General features: G+C 43.7%; 1 protein-coding gene across 4 annotated transcripts in view; it reads right to left on the minus strand.

Annotated features, from left to right (window-relative positions):
* The window catches only part of fto (FTO alpha-ketoglutarate dependent dioxygenase), a 187,832-nt gene that overhangs the window by 127,182 nt on the left and 37,411 nt on the right, over positions 1–23,239 (minus strand). For 3 of the 4 annotated variants that reach the window (XM_088613960.1, XM_088613962.1, XM_088613959.1), the window contains 2 exons: positions 21,588–21,707; positions 4,917–5,041 (listed from right to left, as the gene is read on the minus strand). In XM_088613960.1, coding sequence (XP_088470086.1) covers positions 4,917–5,041; positions 21,588–21,707 — 245 coding nt within the window. Of the gene's footprint in view, positions 1–262; positions 1,156–4,916; positions 5,042–21,587; positions 21,708–23,239 lie in introns of those variants that run through there. The other variant, XM_088613961.1, reaches the window with a different exon arrangement.

Below are 23,239 nucleotides of genomic sequence, written 5' to 3' on the forward strand. Positions count from 1 at the left end.
TGGTAACAGCAATCACTGCGCCACTGAATGCCAAAGAAAGCAATTAAAAGACTCTCTGAAATACACAGTGTGTCATGATACTGTAAAACTAGCCAGCTTCGGAGATTAGGCAGATTACTCTGTCCCGCTGAGTGAAAACTAAAAATAAACATTAGGAAATACAGCTGTATGCTGCCTCTTGTACAGTATAATTTAAATTCAGGACGATTTATTACTTTATTTTTTTATGATCAGCAGACACGAGTTCAGTACAAACGAGTCATTACAGCTGGAGTAGTTTATTACCCAATAATCTCCAGAGGAACATGCTAAGTTACAACACATAAGTGATAAAAAGTTCATAAGGTGATCACAGATATGCTTATAACACAAGTTTGTCAAGTGATGTTAATTTTTGAAATAGAGGTCATAAAAATGCCATCTTAAAAGTTTAAAATATACATTTTGGAAAGCAGTTCCCCCACTACTAAGTCGTAAAGAGACGCCTGCCTGAATAAAATGAAAATTGATCACCTCCATGCCACAGGTGGGAGTTAAGCGAGAGAGTTATGATGCCACCATACAGGACAAAACCAAGCACGGTCAGACTGTGCCAGGCAGCGAGCAAGATGTCTGCCTCGTCCGTGCTGCTGGTGTGTAAACTGGAACACGCCAGGCCTGGCCCCGTCTGCTGTGTGTTACGGATGGACGTGGACCACCCATCTCCCCCTGCAGGCAGGGTGCCGTCACTGCGGGCGCGAGGGCCACGTCTTTCTGCCGGAGCAGCACCGAGGCCTGGGGGCGCTCTTGGAGAGGGGAAGGGCGACAACTGGTGGCGGGTGCACCGCGCCATTCAATCAGGCCCCCGCACAACTGTTGCCCAGAGGTCCGGCCCCCACGGATCCGCAGTTTAATTAGTCCCTGAGCCTGTATTCACGGGGAGCCGGTACAGGTGAAGAAAGGAGGCGAGGGAAACCATCGCCGCAAACAAAAGGAATCTGGCAGCAGCCAAATGGGTCAGGGTCAAAGGGCGTTCCGGGCAGCTGAGCAATGAGCGCAGCTGCAGGGCTGACGTCTTCATCCAGGAGCCCCAGCCCTGCGCGCAGGCACCCACAGACACTGGCTCATGCTGATCCACGCACGGGGAGAGCGGAGGACACCTCCCGCAGGGGAAACCTGACAAACAGAGAGGTTCAGTCTCCAACAAACCGGGTCTCGGAGACTCTTATGTACGTGCAAGGAGGGGGGCTCCCCAGCGTGGTTTCGCGTTCATTCAGCTCTGGGGCCAGAGGTGGAAATCTGTCACTGGGATGGTATACTTCACGTGCAACAAAAAAATAAGTGAACCACGGAACTCTGAAGTTGAGCAAGACCCAATGTGGATACGGCTGATGTCCTCCTGATGACCCTCGCTGAACTGACAGAACAGGCACTCGCGCTGAGCAGGCGAAAGGCCCAAGGCTTTTCACCCACATGATTGAGATGTCTCGGTCGCCGCCTCAGAAAGGATTCCCCGACAAACCGGGGAGTCAGCGTGGCTTAGACACGCCAACTTAGGTTTGGCACAGGTCAGCAACGGCCAATCAGGGGCGCAAGGGAGGACTGATCTGTGGAGAGTTCGTTTGAAAGGGAAGGGAAAGTAGCTCAGCTTATGGTCCAGTAATGAAGAAGTGGGATGTTTATTTATGCGCAGTTAAACAACTGCATGCTCTCTGCCACGAGGACGTTCAATGGTAACACAGGCCAATAATCAATAAACACTTCAAACAGCATCATTTTCTCTATTAATCCACAAACGGCTATATTGCTTCCTGGCTCTCACACCAGCGCCAACGCAGAGGTCAAGCTGTCCTACTGCATCCCCTGCTAGGGGCCGTCCTGTGGTCCCACAAAGCAGAGGACACACCCAGCGTGCTCGCTGCTGTCCTTTTCCTTTTCCTTCTAATGTGACACCAGCAGAGCAAGTTCTGCCTTTAATTGTTCATCTTCACTCGCCGCTCATTACAGCTCCTTGACTCTAAGTGTGGCATGACCGTGCCTTTTAAAAAGGGGGGAGAGAAAGGCAAAAAAAAGAAAGAAAAGCTGCACAGAGCCAGATGGGCACCTTCACAGTCCATTTATCAAACCCAATACACTGGGCCTTCCTCTGCCTCCCCTCCCCACTGCTCTCATGTACTAAACCCCCATGTAATTCGGTAATAATTTTCATTATCATATAATGACCTTACAAAGCCTACAGCAGTCTGCACGGCCAGTACAAAATTCACAGCTGTTCCCTTTAGTGTTTGCTCGCTGGCTGTGATAGCGCACAGATTTTATTGGCTGAGGCATGACCCTTTGTCTCCCAGAGGTCAGAGCAGGGTCACTTCAAAAGGGGGTCTGGGCAGCTCTTCAGCAGGTCTAATAGTCTGTCCATCAGGTGCTATTGCCTCCTGAAAACAAGTCGAATCCTTCAGTGTTTGCTCTTTTTCTTTTAACACCCCCTACACGTTTCTCCCAGGACTTCTCCAAAGGTACTGCAGTTCATTAGGCCACGGAATTAAATTAATTTAAATCCTAAGGAGGCTGGGTCCTGCTGGCATCCCAGGGGGAGCAAGAGCTTGAGAGGGGTAGGCGGCTGCCCGGTATTAATTTTAAAAATGGCAGCACACTGCGCTGCTATGTCACGGTGTCTTAAATCACCAGGATCAAGATGCAAATGTTACTGCAACATGTTTGGAGAGTTGAGATTTATATCAGGGGCAAGAACAGCCAGAATGGCCGTAAATCTGAAAACGCAGATTGTGGCTGGCTTGAAAGTAAGGTGAGCGCTCAATTAGAAAAGGAGACCAAAGAGGTCCCATTGTGAGGAAGGCGACAGAACCAGGACCGTCGTGAAGACCCACTGAGTCCCGAGACTGGGAGTAGGCTGTGATTAAGAAGGTATCGATCACTAACAGAGGAATGGCAGGGGAAATTTACGTTCTATACTCAACTGGCAATCCGTTTTTTAGCAATAGAAGAACAGGGAAATAAAGGAAAAAAAAGAACTTTTTTTCCCCAGAATGTCTGCTGTACATGAATATACATATACAACTGCCACAAAATAAACCCGGATTCCTTTTTTGGTTGTTTCTGAAATTGCCTGAAATGTGATCCACTCTTTAAAGAGCAGGTATCAAGAAAAAAAGAGGGTTTCAATCGAACTATTGGGCACCAATAAACTAATCTGAGTGCTCGGCCACCATTGGCAAGAGTGCTGGTGTATTAAAGAACAAAAAATAAATAAAGACAAATAATTACCAGGAATTAATAACTTCCCCATTGTTCCCCACAGTTTGCCGGTCCTTGAGTACAATACTGTATTCTAGAAGTTGGACAGAAAGGTTATTTATCTTGCCAACATCATTCACTTGACCACTGTGCTTTTTCAGGGCTCTCTGTTGACAGCCACTTCACAGACAACCTGCAGCTTTCTCAAACTAAACCCAAAAGAGCAAGCAGAGATGAAACACATTGTGTGTGTGTGTGTGTGCGCGCGCAGGGCAGGGTGCATCATTTTTCTCCTGCTGATGAAAGCTAGTGGGAATAAAGTTCAGAGCTGGACAAGGATGAATTATTTCCTGTCCTCATACGTGGGAGCTCCCGGCTCGGTCCTGCCGCTGCCGAACCTCAGCGACGGCGGGATGGTTTCTAGCTTTCGGCACCCGTCACCGACACTGGCCTGGCAGGCACCTGACTCCAGCTGCCGGGCGCGGACGGCGGGAGGGCAGGGCAGGCCAGCCGAGGCGCACGGTAACCGCCTGCTTGCATGGATCATCGGAATGAGACGTTTTGATGGGTCGCTGAGAAGGGCAACATCAAACGAAGACCTCTGGGGGATGGGAGAGGGTGGGTGGGAGGAGGCAGGGGGTGGGAGTTTGCTTAATGCTCTTGGGACCTTCGCCTCAAGCACCTCGGAGTCTAGAAAATAGCCCTCCAGGTGGTTGTGACCGTTTCCAGGGTCTGCATCTTGTCTGCCACTAAGCCAGCTGAGGAGCACCAACATACTTTGTCCAAGACGAGACTGTATGTGCTTCAAGACTGGCTCCAGAGCCTGATTAAGCTGTTCACAGTATACAAAGGTCAAACCCATTTGTAAGCAGGCCTCCTAGAATGTTAGTGTCTTTCTGTTTACCTAGGCAGAACATTAGGAAACTGTTGAACATGCAGGGAAGTTGAGAGGGGGGGGGGGGGGAGGGCAGTGGGTGTTGAGGTAGAGAGGAGGCTGATCTTTTAGAACAACACCGCTTAGTCAAAGTTGGATTATCAAGGTAATGGGGGCTGTTAGAATCTCTCACCACTCCAACAGGCTTTATCTGCAGAGAGGAAGTGACTGGGAATTATCTGCAGGGCATACCTGTCAGAAAGATCGCTGCCAGGCGAGGCTAGGGTGAGCCCATTCATTCCTGGGTTCACTTTGAAGGTGAAACATGAGTTGTGTGTAAATTGCGTTGGGTTTCTTTAGAAGGCCCCGTCATGTTTGACTTGTGAATTCAGCTGTTGTTCAAACCCAGTTTGTGATTTAAATAACCCCCACAAATGTTGTGATTTTATATGGCTCCTTCTGACAGCAAGCACCATCTGAAAACCCAGAGTCTCCAAGAGAGCTTTTTCTCAATGGGGCACAGCAGAAGCACAGTACATAGTTATGGGCTGAGTGGAGCCAAAAAAACATAAAAAAAGTTAACCAAGTTAACCAGAAGACCAAAATAATTAAAATACTTAAGGCAATTCTCAATAAACATTTCTTTTATTTCAGCATCTGCTTGAAACTATCCTAATAATCATATTGAACTGAAAAAAAAGAAAGGGTTCCGTTTGTGATGTTTAAGACTGTGTGATGTTTTATACCTGGCTAACCATGATTAGACATCGGAATTCTGAAAACGCCGTAGGTGCTGTTCTGAAGGGTGTACCTGGCTCTCCAGAGCTGCCTGCGCTCCTGTCGCTCAGTGAGGAAGGGCAAGAGAACCTGCGCCACTTCTCTCCTCCTCTCCATTGTCCGCGCTGCATCCTCGGCCACCGCCAGCGCCAGCTGCGTCTGAAATGGGAGCCATGAACCGGGGAAAAAGGTGACAATTACCAAGAACCTGGACATGGCTGCACTCAATGCGCTATTCTTGATCTTTTTGGCTATTAACCATTCAATGGAGCTGAAGGGTGCGTGTGCGAGAGAGAGAGAGTTCCCAGGTGCATGCATAGGTACCTGTGTGTTAGCAAAGGTGAAGAGCAAGGAATGAGGTGTGAGTAGGCCAGAGGCTCAGTACAGCTACAGCACCTCAAGCATTTAAGCAGATGAGTCGGCAAATAGGTTACAGGTCAAACCTGGCTCAGCTAGTATTAAATAAATGTGGCTGGGGTAAATGTCTTTGCTCGCAGCGATGCATGCAATTTACATTCATAAATGGTTAGATATGCAGGCGGCAAGCAACAAAGCATACAACAGGAAGGTTTCTCATGCTCGTGTTTTCTAAGGAGTTAACTATGTCCCACACTGAACTTGCCGGCTGCACAAGAGCTAATCTGAACAGTTTAGCAACCTTTCGAGTCACTTGAGTTTCTGCAGTGGGCCTGCGAGAGCGAAATGAAAAGGATTTTGGCAACACAAATTAAATGCAGCGTTGTCACTCCCACTCCAGCGCGTTTTCCCCCCAGTCTCTTTGCTGGCTGTGTGATGGATCTGTTACTCTGAGTGACTCTGATGCCTTGTTAAGAGCAGTCTCTTTCTGTCAGATCCAAAAGTGAAGCAGTTTCATTTCTGCCGATTACACAAAACTCTGCGCTTCATTTTTTACCTGCAAAATATATAGTTTTATACACTTCTGACAACCCAGCTGTCGGTTTTTATTCTTCCGCGGACAGGTTTCGATGTACGCTTTTCCAAAGCACATGCGTGATTTCAAACGCTCAATCACGATCACTTTCAGTATGATTCCCCCACCTTTCTTCACCTGCAGAATATGAGGCAGATGTCAAAACTTCTGATAACGCGTGTTTACCGCAACTTGCAGAGTATTAAAATCCATGCAATTCATGTGACAGTGACAAAATAACGCCCCCTGACAGACCAGGAGATCTGTGTCAACGAGGCCCGAAGCTGGAGGTCATTTTTGCATTAAAAAAGTACAAAATCACAATTTTCAATGTAGCCTGTAGACAATAGATATTTAAATAATTCAACAGCACAGCTCCTTTATTTATATTGCATTCTTCAGTCTCACTCACACATTAGACAGAACGTCTCAGCTAATAAGCAACAGTTTCGAACAAAGCTTTTACACAGCTCTTCTCTCCAGCTGCGGAGCGGCATGAAACTATTTAAAACCAGCAGTTACCTGAGGCCTGAAGCCTGGGCTCTCCCGGCTGGGCTGAACCCAAGAACACGAAGAGCTATTAAGGTCAAGGGTTCAAAGAAAAAAAAACCAGCCGTACTGTCGTAACAAGAACAACGGTGAAGAAAGAGCGCCTTAAAAGTCAAAAAGAAAAACAAAAACAAAAACTAATAGCATCTTGAACCCTCCCCACCTTTGTTCTAAGCCTTTACAAACATGGTCATGATTGCCTCAAGAGAGATTCTGTCCGTGCCCCTTTATTACTTTAATGGCAACACCTTCTGTTTGTTGTGGCGTGTTTTTAACGTGGCGCTGAATGAGGCTTTCACATTTACCCCCATGGTGATCCCTTGGCCTTTTGACTCCCAGTCCCAAGGTGCTCTGGCTACAAGTCGCCCAAACACACACACACACACACACACAGCCTTCAGAGCCAGGCCCTGCCTTATCTCAGTCCTCTGTTAGCCAAGGGCTGCTGGGAGGTCCCACTGTTTACAGACAGATGACAATTCCTATCCTCCACTTCCTGAAACTGACAAGAAATGTCCCTGTGACCCCGTCTGCAGCACTGGGGCAGAGAAGACAGGTAGGACTGATTTCCCAGACTCCCCTGTATATTTTTACTAGAAAACGTGCTCATTTTTCCTCCCCCTAAAAGGCTTGCTGGATAAGCAAACACAAACATGGCCCAGCAGTGACAGGACAGTCCCAGACACAAATGTTGATAGCACCTTTGAGCTTGGCGCAAAAGAATGAGGGCTTCATTCCAGACTGAAGTGTTGCTTGAGGCAATTCACCTCCCCTCCCATAACAGCCCCCACTTTGCAGTTGCTACCTTTCGTCCCCTAATTTCTCTTCATTACATCAAGGCTTTAGAGTCGCTCCAAAAGAGTGGCAAAGTTATAATAAACATAAATCAGACAAAATTCCTCTTCTTTTCTACTTCATTTGAAAGCTTAAAACAATGCACAGCAATGTGCTGTGAGCCTCTGGTGCCAAAACAGCTTTTGGCGTTTGTGAGTGGCCTTCTGCTTTGTGTCGAGTGTGTACGCCACTGGGCCTAAAGACAGTACCTTGATGACCAAGACTTCCAAGCTTGACAATTTCAAGTTCCACTTTAGAAATTCTTACTTTGGCCGTTTTACGGTAACATGCATTTCTGGCCTACATTTGGCAAATAAAACAATTCTTCCACAAGATCATTTCAGTTCTACAGAATGGGGTTTAACGTTTTTTGGAGAACTCTGTAAGTTAAAAACATCACAGAAGCAGCTTCAGACAAAAGCCTTTGGGGCACATGGAGCTGTGGTGGGACCCCCAGGCGGAATGACAGTTCTTTGCTCTCCAGGTGAGACACCTGGCCACTCCCTGAACCAGTGACAGAGCTGCTATTTCAGTGCCTGGCATTGTTATACTCCAGACAATCTTTGTCATGCTTGGTCCCAACAGTGTGACGCTTAGGAGAAATCAAGGATGAATAAGAGCAGGTGAGTCGCCTTTAATATTGCCACAGGAAAGGATCACTAGGTTAGGACTTCAGTGTGGGCGACAGGCGTCCTGGGCAGCTCTGCCTCTCGGTTCAAGTGATATACTGTATATTTGTCACCGAGCAATTTCCCCTTCTATGAAATCCTGGACCACCTTCCCTCCGTGTGTCACTGTACCTCAGTTTGATCAAACATCTTTGGTTTTTCCTTCTCTACGGCCGTTTAAGCCAACAACACAGGCTGCTTGGCACCAGTAACTCTCAACCTCTGTTTCCCTCTCTGGCACGGGTTCAACTCAACATTGGCTCCCAGGCTTTGCTGAGCGCTCAACGGATTCTGTCCACGACCGACTGCCAGCAACACAGCTAACAATATGGAACTAAGGAAGGAGCAAGGAATCCGCTCTCCTGCCTGAGGTTCTTTGGCTCATCGCTGCATAGCCGTCACATGTAGAAGCTCGTGTTGTGCTGACCAAATGCCCCAACCTTTAGGTCCCACCAGAAATCTCTCCGCTCAGACCCTCTGCTTGGCATCTGGCAGCTCCATGCCAGCATGGAAAAATCAAGTGCGAACACAAGCACTATTGGAAAGCCCTTGAAGGCTTCAGTGATCATGATCATTCCCTCTCTGGACATCCCAAGGACCAGGAAATGGGACAGGATGTCTGGCTGATCCCTGTGCTAAAAAATCCCTATATTAATTCTATAATACATAATGCATAAACATCAAGGTACCTTCCACCTTGGAATCAATAGCTCCTGCTAAGTTTTTATATTCACAGCAGTGGGGATGCAACTCCGCTGACAAGTTCCAGCTTGGGACAGTTCTGTGTGGTCCACCACAGTTTCACATATCAAGGAAGAGTGTTTCTTTTCAAAAAGACCATCAGCCTTTCATGTTCGTCCTTATAAAAAATATTAATAACACAGGATGATTTATTGAGCTTGTCTAATTTGTCTGCTACCTTGCACAGTTTCACAGGGCTAGTTCTGTATGAGAAACCTCTCAGAGAAAAGCAGTAGCGATAATAATTGTTTTGGATATTTCTTGTCGGTTTGTTGCATTTCATGTTAAGAATAGCAAGATCAAAACAAAAGGTACAAATGTTTCAGCAGGACAGAAATTCATATACAAACCGACAGTTTGGGACTTAATGGGGGATGAAAAGAGATCCGAGGACTGCTGGAAAATAAATTATCAATGCAAAAACGCTATTTAAGAAAAGCCATCTGCACCCATTCTTTGCCTTATCACAGACCTGTTTCCAGCGGATGACTCCTCCACTTTGAGGGCATTCTGCTGATGACAGCTCCTGAACTGGGTGAAGACTCGAGTAGCCTTTGGGGGTGGGGTGCCTGCCTCTTTCAGGAACTTGAAGATATGGAGGATAAGGCGCTTGTGATCTCCCAGTGATTGAGAGGTTACCCTTTCTGCCAAATTTGCCCCCAGAAAGTAGCTGATGTCTTCAGCCCCACATCAATTATGTCAGCCGTAAAGTGAGCTGGCCATACAGGCCAGATTATATGAAGTGTAAAACATTAGAAAAATGTGTTTGAAGAGCGGAGGAGACGGAGAAAAAATGACACTGGTATAAAGGGACAGCTGACAGAGCCATCCCTAACAAGTGATTAGGTCTGAAAACATTGTGCACATCAGGCCAGCCCTCGCCTGCTTGTCTTTGTTTCGAGGACTATAGTCCATCTTTAACCCAACTGTTGCCTGCATGGTTGAACATATGCTTTCTGCAGATGAAATGAAGCAGAAAGAGAAAGCTCTGTTGTTCTTTTAGCAAAATAAGTCCTTTCTGGGTTAGAATTCAACAACACTGCAATACTCTACATTCCAATATCTGTTTCAGTCCAAACTACGAAACACAACAGCTGTATTTCTTTTGGATTGGTACGGAAAATGCTTTGTCCACATTAGAGGTGCAAAAGTCATCCTGAAGCATGAACCGAGCAGTGCACCTCCACTTCAAACTCACTGGTAGTGTAGCTGTGGTCTAAATAAAACCATTTCAAACAGAGAACTCCAATACGTGGCATAGTGCATTATAAAGAAAATCCAGAGACGGACATTCTCCATTCGATGTTCCATTCCCGATGATAAGAAAAGCCGATGGTTAAGATTCATCTTGCCAATAAAATAAAAGCATCAAGCACAAAACCAGAACCTTTGTTTTCACCATTATGCCATTTCAGAGAACAAGATTCTGAATGCCACAGCTCAGAGCAGTCACGAAAATCTCAGGACACAATCCCAGAAGCCATATGTGCTCATTCACTTACAAACCTACACTTGAACAACATCAAACTGATAGCTATGACTTTATCAATGACTATTACAAAAGTTTTGTAGCTTTGGTGGCCGATATCATTCAGGGCCAGTTTTACTCCCGCAGAAACACAGAAAGAAATCAACCAATCTGTCATGCGCACGCAGCACTTAAAGTTTAATTAGGAGTAATCAGAAGCAGGCTTGCGCTGAGCTCCTGCATTGTTCCAGCAGGAGGTAGAGGAGTGGGCTGGAGCAGCTCGGGCAGCCGGGCCAGCAGTGGTGTTTTATGGCTGAAACGGGAGGGTCAGTTAAGAGAAACACGGTGGGTCAAAAGAGCAAAACTATTTTTTTCCCCCCTCCGACCATTGTCAAATGAATTAAATAGAGCCTGCGCTCGGATGCACAGGCAAGAAGCCTAAACAACTGCTCTATGGAGACTCCAATGGGCTCCCTTTGTAGCTCTTTTACAATGAGTTATTTAAGCCAGGCAGAGGCTCCTGTCCTGTGTCTTCCCTCTTGTATACAACTTCACTACACATTAGCGCAAACAAAAGCTTCTGCGCTTAAATAGTAACCATGCGATGGGGTTATGCATGTGACCTTCCTCCGGAGTGGTGCTTTTGTGCTTTGTGGAGCAGCTCCCGATGTTAAAAAAACAAGTAACTCCGCTGCTCAAGAAGCAGGAGACAATTGGAAACAATCTGACAAGCATGTTCTACAGATGCTGGAGTCTCAGCGCTGTATGACCTCAAGAGACCCAATATGCTTTAGTAATGAAACATGATATATTAGGACCCTTGGACACTATAAACATCCAACGCCAAAATTAACATGCGCTTTTTCTTCCCCTGAGCACATGAGAATTAACACTCACTCACTCTTCAAAAAAAAGGTGTATGCTCAACCTCCTGGGCAACATAAGGAGAAGGACATTCATAAACATATAAATGATTAAAAGATGCGTTCCCTGCAGTTCTTACATAAATAAAAAGGTAATTTATTAGATTTAACATGACCCTCTTATTACACACAAACCAGGATTAATGAGGGCTATATCGGGGCTCTCCCTGTGGACTGTGTGAATCTAACTACGAGACATAGTTCAACACTGTAGTCTTAAATGTTGCGCATTAAACTTTTAGTACATTGCTTTTGAAGGGGAAAAAAAGGAAGCAAAAATCAACTCTGCTACCTTGTGAAACGACACAAGCAAGGTAAGAAAAATAAACAGTGCTCAGTTTAGAAGCCTGGGTAATATTTTGCAAAACCACAGCTTTCTTGGCTGTTTGATCTTCCCACAGTCAATATGAGCCGCGCTAAACTCCGCCACAAATAAAAGAAATCCAACAATGTCTATGAAAGCAGCCCCCCCTGAAAAAAAAAAAAAACCTCCGATCAGCACCCTGGATAATAAAAGGAAAGTTTGTTTTTGCCACATGGGCCAGTAGCTGGCGTGAAATGAATAGACCACCACAGAATCTGCCACAAAAGGGAATGACTCCAGAAAAACGCTATCCAGCTGATGTCCCAGGCCACAGCTTAAAAAGAAAACAGTGCTGCTGGGGAAAAGGGTCCCTCTGTGGAAGACAGCGCACAGGGCTTTGAGGGGAGGTGGGCAGCAGGCTTCGAGACACGGCACACACACTCCAGTGGCAGACCACTGTGACGCACCAGGGCTGACCGTGCCCAGAGGGACACTGTGTGCGTGGGCGTCTCTCTCTGTGGGATTAAAGGACCTATGAAGGACACAGTGCTCTGCTTCTTGAACACTGGAAGCAGTTTAGTTTGCCTGCTGTTTAAACATCAAACTCACTTTATGTTTCTTTTTGTTTGAGGCGGGAGCAGGGGGAAGGGGGGGGCAATTAAGAAAAAACAGACAAACGTAACTGGATTTAAGCGCAGGGGACAGGAACAAAAGAGTGTGTCTCGTGTTTTACATGGTCTTGTCCTACTCTCCATATGGCACAGCCCGCCATACTTTGGGGAAAAAAACAGCACTGAAAACTAACAGCTCATTTCCAACACACAGCCCATCTAATTAATACGAACCAACATCCACTTGCTAACAGCAGGTGAATGGTCACAATCATCCACCCTCTGCCTTTCTGGGCCTGTAAAACTCCAGGAAGCTCTTCTGACATGCAGGTTACTCTTGAAAAACTAAAACGTTGTTACTTGAAAAGGTCCCTTTGCAAACATCTAAGACATCTAAAGAACAAAGCAGTATTATTTATGGAAATGAAAACCTGTGCATCACTCAAATGGAAATGCAGAAGAGGTGGAGTTAGAAAAGGCTACTGATGGCTCCACAATTCAAACACGCTGAAAACATGCTGTTAAACCAGACGGAAAACAATCAAAAAGTTTGGCAAAGACTTTTCATTTTCTCTTTAATTTAAATGAAGGGAGCCTGTCTTGCGTCTTTGATAGGAATGCCGCTTCTGTATCATCATCTGACCTATGGCTAGGTCTTCAGCAGCCAAAACGTCCTGCCTGGTTTTCAGCTTGCTGGTCTTCAGGTTGCTGATAACAATTATCTGCCCTGTGTGCTGAGCCAGCAGAGGAGAGCTGGGGAAGATTAGATTAGCTCAATGGACGGGCCAGGGGACTGCACTGCTGTCTAACAAAATCCATGGCACGGAGAGACACAGGCCGGCTTGTCTGTTTGGTTCCTGCAGACTGGAAACAAAGCATTTTGCTTCGATTCTCACCCTTCATCCCAGACTTCAAGTATAAAATAAAGCACGACTACGAGTATTCCTTCATTCAGCCTCAGAGGCTTGGAAAGCCGTTCCACGTGTCAAGAAGAAAAAAAAATGCAGCGCCATTAAAAAGGCAAGATTTAAAGATCACATTGTGCTATAAAAAAACAGCAAAGCAATCTCTTAATGCCTGAGGAATTTTTATATATATGACAATCGCATTTCTCTTTTAATATAAGTCAACATATTTCCTCATTCACGATGTCTGTGAAAAACAAAAGTAAACAAAACACCAAAGGCCTTGGGAAGCTGTACAGCAGTTAGGCTGCCTCCCAGTGTACCCATAACGCCAACAGCACACACTTCGTTACTCATCACTGCCACCGACTTCCTCTTTCTTCCAGTAGGAAATACGGATCGCTTTAAGATAACATTTGAAAGCCTCCCTCCCCCCGCCATCCAAATTATCAGCAACATCTTTTGATAATTCCTTTTTGTGATTTCTCGGGCAAATCAAATGATTTTCCACTCAGGATCTTCCATTCTCCTGCAGTTAGTTCTGAACTTAGGCTTTCGATGCACTTCGTTAACCTTTTAAAAGATGGTTTTGAAATCTCAGATGCAAAACCAGTTTTGTTCTTCTGTTAAAGCGCTATTAAATTAGCATGACGCTTACATACTGTGTTTTCAACCAATTACAGTTGGTTTACAGGGATCTAATAATTGCATACTCAGTGTGTGATAATGACTACTGTCAGCAGTAAAAGGTGTGCTCTCAGAAGGGAAATTACAGTAGTTCCCAGTAACAAATGTCTTTTGCTTTCTCCCCTCTAACCAGCTCAGTAGTGGCACGGTGCTGGAGTCTGAAAAGTGATCAATCTGTGCACACTTATAATTCTTTTTGCCTCTTTAATGGATGTTATCGGTCTCTTCAGAAGACTTATCTTGCAAATCATGGTAACAAAGCAGCACAAACCAAGACCATTTTTGAACCTAAGAAATAAGGATACAAAATTTGAGACACTTTACGTCACAGCTCAAAACCAGGACTGACACAAATTTTGAAGCAACTTCTACAGCGTTGCAATTGTGACCCTTTATTTTGTTCTAATAATAAATCATTACTTGCATTTGCATACTGCGTTTCATCCCAAAGTGCTTCACACTCCAACACTGAAGCACAGCCCCCACCTGGATGACACACAGCTGCTCCACTGCACAGCAGAACAGGAAGACAAGTGAGAAATGTGCTACACCAATGGAATTAAGGGGAAACTATAGACAGGCCATACTGTGCAAGCACTGAGAGGGATTCATCTAGGAACCCAAGCGCGACACAGTGGTGTGTCTTTAAATGTTTTATCACTCTATGTTGAATTCCAAGATTCATAGACTCCTGTACTCTACACAACTGATTTAAATTTAGAAGTGGTACAGAGAGATATAAGCATATTCATTAAAACACTGTAAGAACCCCTGCTACTCCTTACTCATGTTTAAATTTGTAATGTGTAATTAAGAACATAGCCACTGTGTCCCAAATAACAAACAAAACAAGAATTTACTCTGAGCTTGCAAAAGTTTGTTCATTTCCTTGATTTAACTGCAATTTAAATGTTCATTCATTTACATGGAAAAGGTACTTTACACTTCCTCCTCCTATCCTAGCTCAGTGGTGGCTCAATCAATTGAAAAAAAAAGTGTCTCTGTGGACTTAACGAGTCAAGTAATGTGGAACCTGATGAAATTCAGGGAATACAAGATATAATTATCTAAACTCACTGATAATGCATTCACTAGCTGAATACCCTGAAATGAGGGGAAATAATGCATGCTGAATTACTCATCAGTATGCATACCTTTGTAAAATATCTCCCCAGTTTAATTTTTCAAAAACGTAATTAAAAACTTCTACATGCTAAAAAAAACGTTTTAGCAATATGATAAAAAAAAAACTTTACAGGGCTAAAAACTAATCAAAAAACATTGATGCAGGCACAGAGAAAATTAGTAAAAGAAAAATGAGCAAAAGCCCCCATGAGCACTGTCAGCAGTGGACAAGCCCGCCAGTCCAGAGCTGTCCAACCGCAGTGGACACGCCGGCCAGTATAGAGCTGTCTGATGACACTGGGCACGCCTGCTGCCGGACAGCTGTCCGATGACACTGGACACACCCACTTGCAGCAGCAGAGCCATCAAGCGACACTGGACACACCTGTCCATGCTCTCTGTAGCGCCACTACAGAGGGACACTTTCCGACAAGCTGTAAGAATCGCAACAGTTGACCTTCGCCCCTCAGAGTGTTGTTTACTTTGCTCTGAGCAGCAATAATCCCTCCTGCAACAGGGAAGGGTTAAAAATGGAAAGTCTCCTCCTCTGCTTTGCTTTGATGCTCCTGTAGATATTGTCACTGAATGTATCCTCTGTAGAATTCCATTCAATACCTCTGTCTTAAGGTACAAAGCTGCAGGCTGTAGTGGCTTTAGGAAACATAAGTGCTCTTTTTTTCTGAAGCGCTGTATCTGTGCGTGAAATTCTCTAAAGGGGTTTAAGTATTTACCCAGAACACTATCAGGCAGTTCCTAAAATTCTGCTTATCCTGTTGAATAAGTACTTCAAAGAGAATTGCAAATACCTTTTGCCCGCTACTTCTGGTACATTTTTCTCTTTCTTTTCATTTTACACTTTAAACATGAACAGCTTCGTAATGTAAAATTTATTATCAGCGACCATAGTTCCTCTTAAAATGAATAATAACAATAATCTTATACTAATTTATATCTCATGCACAATAGCCTAAATAAGGCACAACACCTGAACTAATATGGAGCCAGAGGTAAACAGAGTGCTGCAATAATTAACCCGGGGATTAAACCTTTCCCCCATGTTCCAAGATAAGAAAAAACAGGTTTTGGTATCAAGCCTCTGCTACAGTACAAAATTACAATAAAGGATAAATGATTTTATACTATAGCAGATTTTTCCCCTCAAACACACAGCTCTCAGATATGCAGTTACTGTATAATTATAAGCCAAAATGCTCTTTAAATAATTTACTGCATAATTCACACTTGCTGTGGTTTATCTAGTATGCACATGTGCATGAAAAATGAAATAATATATACGGCATGCAAATGAAATCAAAACATTCAAACAAATTGTTTCGTAGACACACTATATTATTCTCCAGCTTTTTTTCCTATGACCCCATTTAAGACTCTTGCATTTTATTTAAACTTGAAAAACATCCGTGCTTTCATGAAAAAAAATCCCCACCCCTCCAAAGAAAAATTAATCCGAAGCACAAGACAGAACAATAAAATTCATAAATGTTTTACAAACACGTTAAATAAGTGGATAGGCATTAATTGGCTCAGATGACCTTAAAATAATTATATACACAGTGCAACTCTAAACTCCAATGAAACTGATACACTTTAATAATTAGATTCTTGGCTCTGACCCACTGAAGTCAATAAAGGTTATTAAGGCCAATTGCTGTCTAAATACATTACAGCCAGAGTAAACTATCTGTCAGAGGCAGAGTATTTCATCGCCAATATGATAATTCATTCCCTGTACTGGGGGTTTTCAAGTCCCGCCTGTGTCTGTGCGCTGCAATACAAAACCAGAATGGATCTGCTTAACCTTTTCAGGTTTCGATCAAACTGGCTCACACTGCAATAACATTTACATTGACCCCCAGCTTTGTCAATAACCTAATCAGTTATCGATGCTCACCACACTAGGTAGTTTATAATTGTGCCGCGCTGTCTGAAACAAATTGAAATTGTGACAGAAGTTTCCTATTAACGTCATGGATGAGCAGGAAAAACAGTACTCATTCCATTGTTTTTTGGTGTGAAGTGTAGCTTTAATGGAATTTAAAGAGACCTACGAGTGCATAAAAATGCTAAATGATACACAGGAAGTAACAAGATCATTTCCTGCATGATAAATCATGAAATTTTCAAATATTGAAATGGATATTAGGAGACATAAAGGATATTTCTGCGTGATTTATTTTCGAGTAGCCTTAAAGAAAGCCATCGTGCTCTTCTCTCAAACATAAGACACATGGAATTATCTGATTTTTGGAGAGATAACACTGTGGCAGAAGCAAGGTAAAAGACACGAGTCTAAGACTGTGGCGATTCAATGAAAAATCACAATTTTTCAGCTGAGTGGGGAAAGTTTTGAAAATCCAAAGTGGATGCTTTATTGCAGCCAAGTCTGCACGTGGGGGAACACTCACTGTGATTTGTTTCCCCTGTAAGCCTGACAAAAGACAGTACTGTATTTAAAATATTCTGCATAAGCTAGACTTTCTCCCCTTTTTTTTTGTCAGCTCTGCTAGAGCTATTCATTGTTCGTAGTTTAAATAAATGTCAGTTTTGTAAGGCTTGCATGATACCAGACCCTAGGAGACAGAATCTCTATCCACAGCATCTGGGAGCACCTTCCCCTAGCCTCTCTCTCACATCACAGGAGACTCCTGCCTTTATGCTCTCTTCCTTTTACCCCCAAAGCCAAGCATGTACACTTCCTTTCAAATGGAAACGAAAATTTCAAATTCGCTCGACGCTTATCTTGATGTCGCGCCCGATAAAATGCCTCAATCCCTCTTTCGCCTCTCTCCGCCCCCCCCCCAAAAAAAAATACAAACATTTGAATAACCTTCGTGGGTTTTTTTCTTCTTTTGGCCTCCGTCTCCTCACTATATGTTTCTATTTAACGGCTCATCAATTCATAAGGTAATAGTTTTGAAAGAAACAACTATTGGATGTTTTATCAGGATGTCATTCAAATGGAAGGTTCAGCATTTACATCACAACAGTGTGCAGTGCAGGAGGTGCCCCCTGGGGAGGCCAGTGGTGGCAATAAACTCCAGAATTAGAATATACTTAATAAAAGAGGCTTATATTTGACTTGAATTTAAAGGACAAATAATCCCCATATCAAGATCACATTATAGTCCTTTTATGAAAAAATTATAATAAGAAGAATAAAGTCAGGTGTCTTTTTTCCTCTTTTTTAACATTTACATTTTCATGTTAGTCATGTGTTACTCGTTGTTAAAATCAGAAGGAGCAGTTTATTTTATCTATTAAAGATGGGCTAATTATAACGCGAGTCGTTGTTTGTTTTTTTTTAAAGAGACTACATGGAAGAATGCAACGTTACTGATGTCCTGAATAAAACGATGTCAGCTTCTGAAAAGAAAACGCCCCTCTGTTGAGAAAGGCTCTCCCAAAAAATCTGAGAATCCTGGTGGAATATACACAGAATTTCCATTTAGTAATTTGTTCTGGGCAAGGAGATCCAATTGAATCTAATTGAAAGACCTAAATGTCGTCAGCTTTGTTTTGCTGGATGCTAAGTATCAAAATATGTTCTAGTTTTCTCCAGTGTTTGACCATAATTATATCACAGACTAAATCACTTTTTAAAGAACTCAGTGGTGTGATGTGATAAAAAGGGTGTATAAATAAATTCAACATTAAACTTAAATTGCATAAGGGATTTGCTTTGAGAAGCAGCAATAATCTTGCAATGTAATGGCATCAAGATGGTTATTGTTAAAGCAATCCGTTTAACTGTAGTGACCAGTCTGTTTTTACTCCATTAAGAGATTGCTCTGAAGGAAACATCACAAGTTTGTAGTTTAAATTTATTGTGCATAAGGTGATTTTAAATGTCATTAATGACAATATATAGGAATTAAGGGATGTTGGCAAAAGCAAGAAAATCAACTAATAACACCCACAACAAAAGTACTAAAATGTACACATTGTATTGCTAAATACTCTAATTATTCTTTGGTGTTGGAACTGGAACTGAGCTTTGACTGAACCCCTTTTCAAGCTTTATGTATACAACACAGCCACTTTTCTTTGAGATGAGCAAAAATAACTTCACTATTAGGAACATTACACTAAATCATCCGTGCTTCTTACATAAACAAAAAAAAATTGGAAACTAAATTGGAAAGCATTATTATCAGCAGTTACAGCTATAATTCACCCATAGAAACTGCTAAAAAGTATGGCAGTATTTGTGCAGTAGCTCTATTTATTACCATTAAGAATTATTACAAAATGTTACACATGTGGTGTTTGGACAGCCTGTTTTTAAACAGTTTTTAACACAGTGTATATCTGCATTAAAGTAGCACATTATTGTACAGAGCTGAAAAGCACCGCATGTTCCTGAAGTGGAAAACTTTTATTCTAGTCTAGCTAAAACTGACTTGCTTAATTTAAACAGAGGAAATAGGCCTCAGATCACTTTGGTTTCAGTTTTCTCATCTCTACACTAACACCAGCACTCATAATGTCATTTAACTGCTGCAACACCACCTTTGCAGACTGATCTAGTTAGATCTCAGAAGCTCAACAAGACTGCCCTGGTCACTACTGGGATGGGAAACCTTAAAGCACAGAGAGCTGGTATAAATGGTGTGGGTGGACTATTACTATTAAACCCAATTTTCAGACCAGTGTCCAAGTATGGTAGCTGGGCATAATGTGCTGTAGGAGAGATCATTCTTCAGACAAGAAGCCACAAGAAGCCCTGACCACTTGGTCATTAAAGATCCCAAGGCACCTTTTGTTGAGTAAGAGTGTTAAATTACGCTGCTACGGTAGTGGTGCTGCTGGGGCAGAATGTTTGATGCATATCTGTCTGGTGGGTGGTGTTCTTCAGAACTGCTTTGAGATTGTGCAGAATAGTAACTACTAAATAAATGCAAGAAGTATTCTACTTATTAAGATGTTCCACTTGATCCTTAGAATGATATACCTGTGCAAAGGTAAAGCTGTAAATTAATTTGTACAGTTTCAATATGGGAAGCAAGTACCTTAAGTACCATGCACATTGTCACCTACTGTACATAACACAATACATTGCACGCTCTACATTCAGGAAAGCACAGGAAACAAGATTAGTGCTCCTGTGCTGCAGTGTGAATTCACAGCCATGTCCTGACAGCAATGCTGATACAAGACTGCCCCCTGCTGCTTTTTTTCCCCTAGCGCTGGGCAGCAGGCACTCACATCAGTGAGAAGGCTGGTTCTTATTGAACCGTAAGGAGTAAAATGAGGGGAATCACACTCAGAATAAGAGCACCTTTAAAGACGCTCATCTTCCACAGCTGAAAGAGTGAGAACAGCAATCACGCAAGGTTTTTAAGATACTTAGTGTACTCACTGGTGATTAATAATGTTGCTGTCGTCATGCTGGCTTCCTAGTCAACAGCAAGGATCTTTCCAAAGGAATGCTCCAGATTCCTATCCTACCTATTACATCCTGTGAGCCTCATTTCTGAATGACTAGCACATCTGACAGTGGAATCATGAACGCAGACCCAAAAACATACAGGAAGAGAGACCAAATCACAAGACCTAATAACACCTACAGCTAAACAGAGTGAAGTACTACTGTAAAATGACATCTGGAGTCTGAAGCACATAAAGCAGACCATACTTGCAGTTCTTACCTCAGCTACCATAACAAACGTGAATAACTTTTATTATTTCAGACAGCCCCATGGCATCATTACTTTCAAAGGATGAATAATAAGAAGAAGCATATAGTATTAGTATCTGTAACATACTCTCTTACAAAGTTACAAGTGTACCTCACATTCTTTCACAAAAAGGAAAGAAGGGGAATTTATAAGCGCGTCTATATATCTACACACAAGCTCAGCTATCAAATCAAGCCAAGACAATTCTGACATGCTAGGTAATGCTGGGAAAACATTCGCTCTCAATTAGCGCCGCTAGCTGTCATCTGCAATAGCCGAAACAAATGGTAACGAACGTGCTAAATGGAATCGCAAAGCTCCTATCAGGAACGGAAGCAGCTACCGACTGTTCAAAAGCTTCAGGTTCCTGACAACCATCATCCGGTGGAAACCAGATCCTGTGGCGGCACCCTGCTCTAATTAGACACACACGGCACTGTCACAGTGAGCACGGCCAGGCCCAGGAGAACACTACCATGGGCTTTCCTCTGTACTTCCATCTCTCTTTTCATTTTCCCTTCCACACTACATATACAGCACACAATGGTTATTACTAACGCTAGGAACTGCTGTTAACCTCCTCTTATTACTAGAAATCCAGTCATGTGTGATATGGGCTCCGACGCCTACAATAGTGAGTCAAGTCAAAATGTCTTTACCCTTTTTATGTGATCAAACATCTAGATATACAAAAAGACACTATTTCAAAATTTCCATCTATACCAAAACCCTATTGTGCCACTTCTTGATGATTCAGGTTATATCTCTCCAATCAAAGCCCTCTTAGACCAGAGTGATCAAGTCTGGTCCCCCACCACTCCCTTGGTGAACTAAAGACTTCACTGGACTCAGAGAAAGGCAACAAAGCTAATCTCTGGACCAAGCAGCCCGAGCTGTGAGGCCAGGTTGAACTGTATGCCATCTTCTCCATCTCCAGCACAGACAGGTGAGGAGGTGTTGGGCTGGAGGTTAAGCAATCCTAAGTGCAGAGGAAGTGCAGAGGAAGATGTACAATGTCTGTACAGACAGGGGGACCAGGGGCTCAGAGTCAAGCTAAGTGAAAACAGGTGGAGAAGAGGCGGTAGGAAGCACATCTCGGTAATGACAAATGCCTGGAAATGCACACACTGGACACATGTGGGAAAACATGACAAAGCAGCAGTAAGATAGCGAGCAACACGGCAATGTAGACCGCACAGCCCCTTCTGTGCCCTTGAGTCTGCCAATGGGCGACCAGCCCCCACAAAGGCAAGCTCTTACCATGATCTCCATCTTTCGCCAGGCCTCCTCCAACTCCTCCATGGGTTTGCGCCACCAGCTGCAGAATTTTTCGTAGCGCCTTCCCTGAAACCAGTACTGGCGCAGCCACTGGAACTCCACCTGGAAACAGGAGCAGCACGTTAATGTCAGGTACCGGGCTCAGCGGGCACATGGGGGACAGCACTTACATGCAGGAAAGCGCAGCAGCCAGTCCCTATTCCTCTGTGAACGAGTGGGCCAGACACCTTTTCAAAGATGCTGACAACTTTGCAAGAATGCATTTATCCCTTTGTAGCAACGGCTCTAGACAGCAAGTGTGCGTTTTCCATGCAAGGATTGCAAAAAAAACAATCTGTAAAATAATGATACCTGCGTACTGGGGGTAAGATTTACAATCGATAGGAGGAGGTTCTAGAAACGGTACACACAAAAGCAAGAAACGCAATCCAGACAGCTCTGGACAGGCCCAGTGGGCTAGTCACTTGGAAACAGGACTGAGGTTCTGTATCACACAGTCATAAATAACCTCAAAGAGTATACCCTAGAACAGAGGAGGGAGAAATAAATAAATAAGCCCCGAGAAAACTTCAGTCCACCAGACAATCATTGTGTCAGACTTGTCTTTTTCATTGCGTTGATATGAACTGCTGTTAGCTGCCGTTTCGGGGGCTGTATTTGCTGCCAGTACTCCTGCTTAACCAAAGGTTTTCTATTCCCACAGCTGACAGACCCTCGTCTTCCAAGAGAAACAGTTTTTTTTTTCTTATTTCCACCCCTCATCTCTCCTCCATCACCAACAAACATGCAGCTCTGTTCAGGCAAAACAACCACTTCATCTGTTTACAGTGTGAGAAAAGACCAAAAAAAAGGCTTGTTGACAATCAAAATATACAAGCAGTTACAGCCTTCTGGACCGAAAAGAGCCAAAAGGGAATTTTTATTTCAGATGACCAGCTGTCTTGGGTTAACGTCCCCTCTCCAAGACAGTAATTCCAGCTTTTGTTTTCATCCTATCAAGGAAGCTCTGCAGCACGTCCACTTAGGTTATCCTGCTGTTTATTGGGGGTACAGACAGCAGTGGGGTCTGCTTCTGAGGGTGCAGCTCCCCTCGATAAAAGCAGATTAAAACAGGAACCCCACCCCACCCACAGCAATGTAACCGTTTTCAGAAGCAATATCAATAAATAGACTAAATGCGAGTGTAAACAAAACCTCACCACACTATGTGTCAGCAAAATCCTTCTCTTTAAGATCTCTACTCGAATGACTCAAAATCCAGAGTTCCTGAGGGCTCAGGACCTCTCAATCTCATGAGGCTGGATGTGGTTGCTGGCAGGACAGGACTGGGAGAATCCAGAGAATCCTTCACTGCTGTGATCTGAGCAGGAAGGCTGTGAGGCCTCAGTAGGATCTAGAGCTGGATTCCAGACTCTAGGAGCGGAGGAACATCATTGTTGTGGTGGGACAGGGGTGTTTTACGCCCCAGCATCCACTGTGCTGACATCTCTGAGCTCTGCCCTTCAACTACAAGAACTGACAGACTGATTCCCTCTCCGACTTCCCCCTTTTCCCATTTCTCCTCCTTTCTCCTGATATTTCTTCCCTTCCTACCCTTCGCTCTCTCTTCTCTCTTCCTTCAGGGAATGACACTT

Source organism: Lepisosteus platostomus, chromosome 20, assembly GCF_059453375.1.
Source record: "Lepisosteus platostomus isolate fLepPlt1 chromosome 20, fLepPlt1.hap1, whole genome shotgun sequence".
Taxonomy (NCBI): Eukaryota; Metazoa; Chordata; class Actinopteri; order Semionotiformes; family Lepisosteidae; genus Lepisosteus; species Lepisosteus platostomus.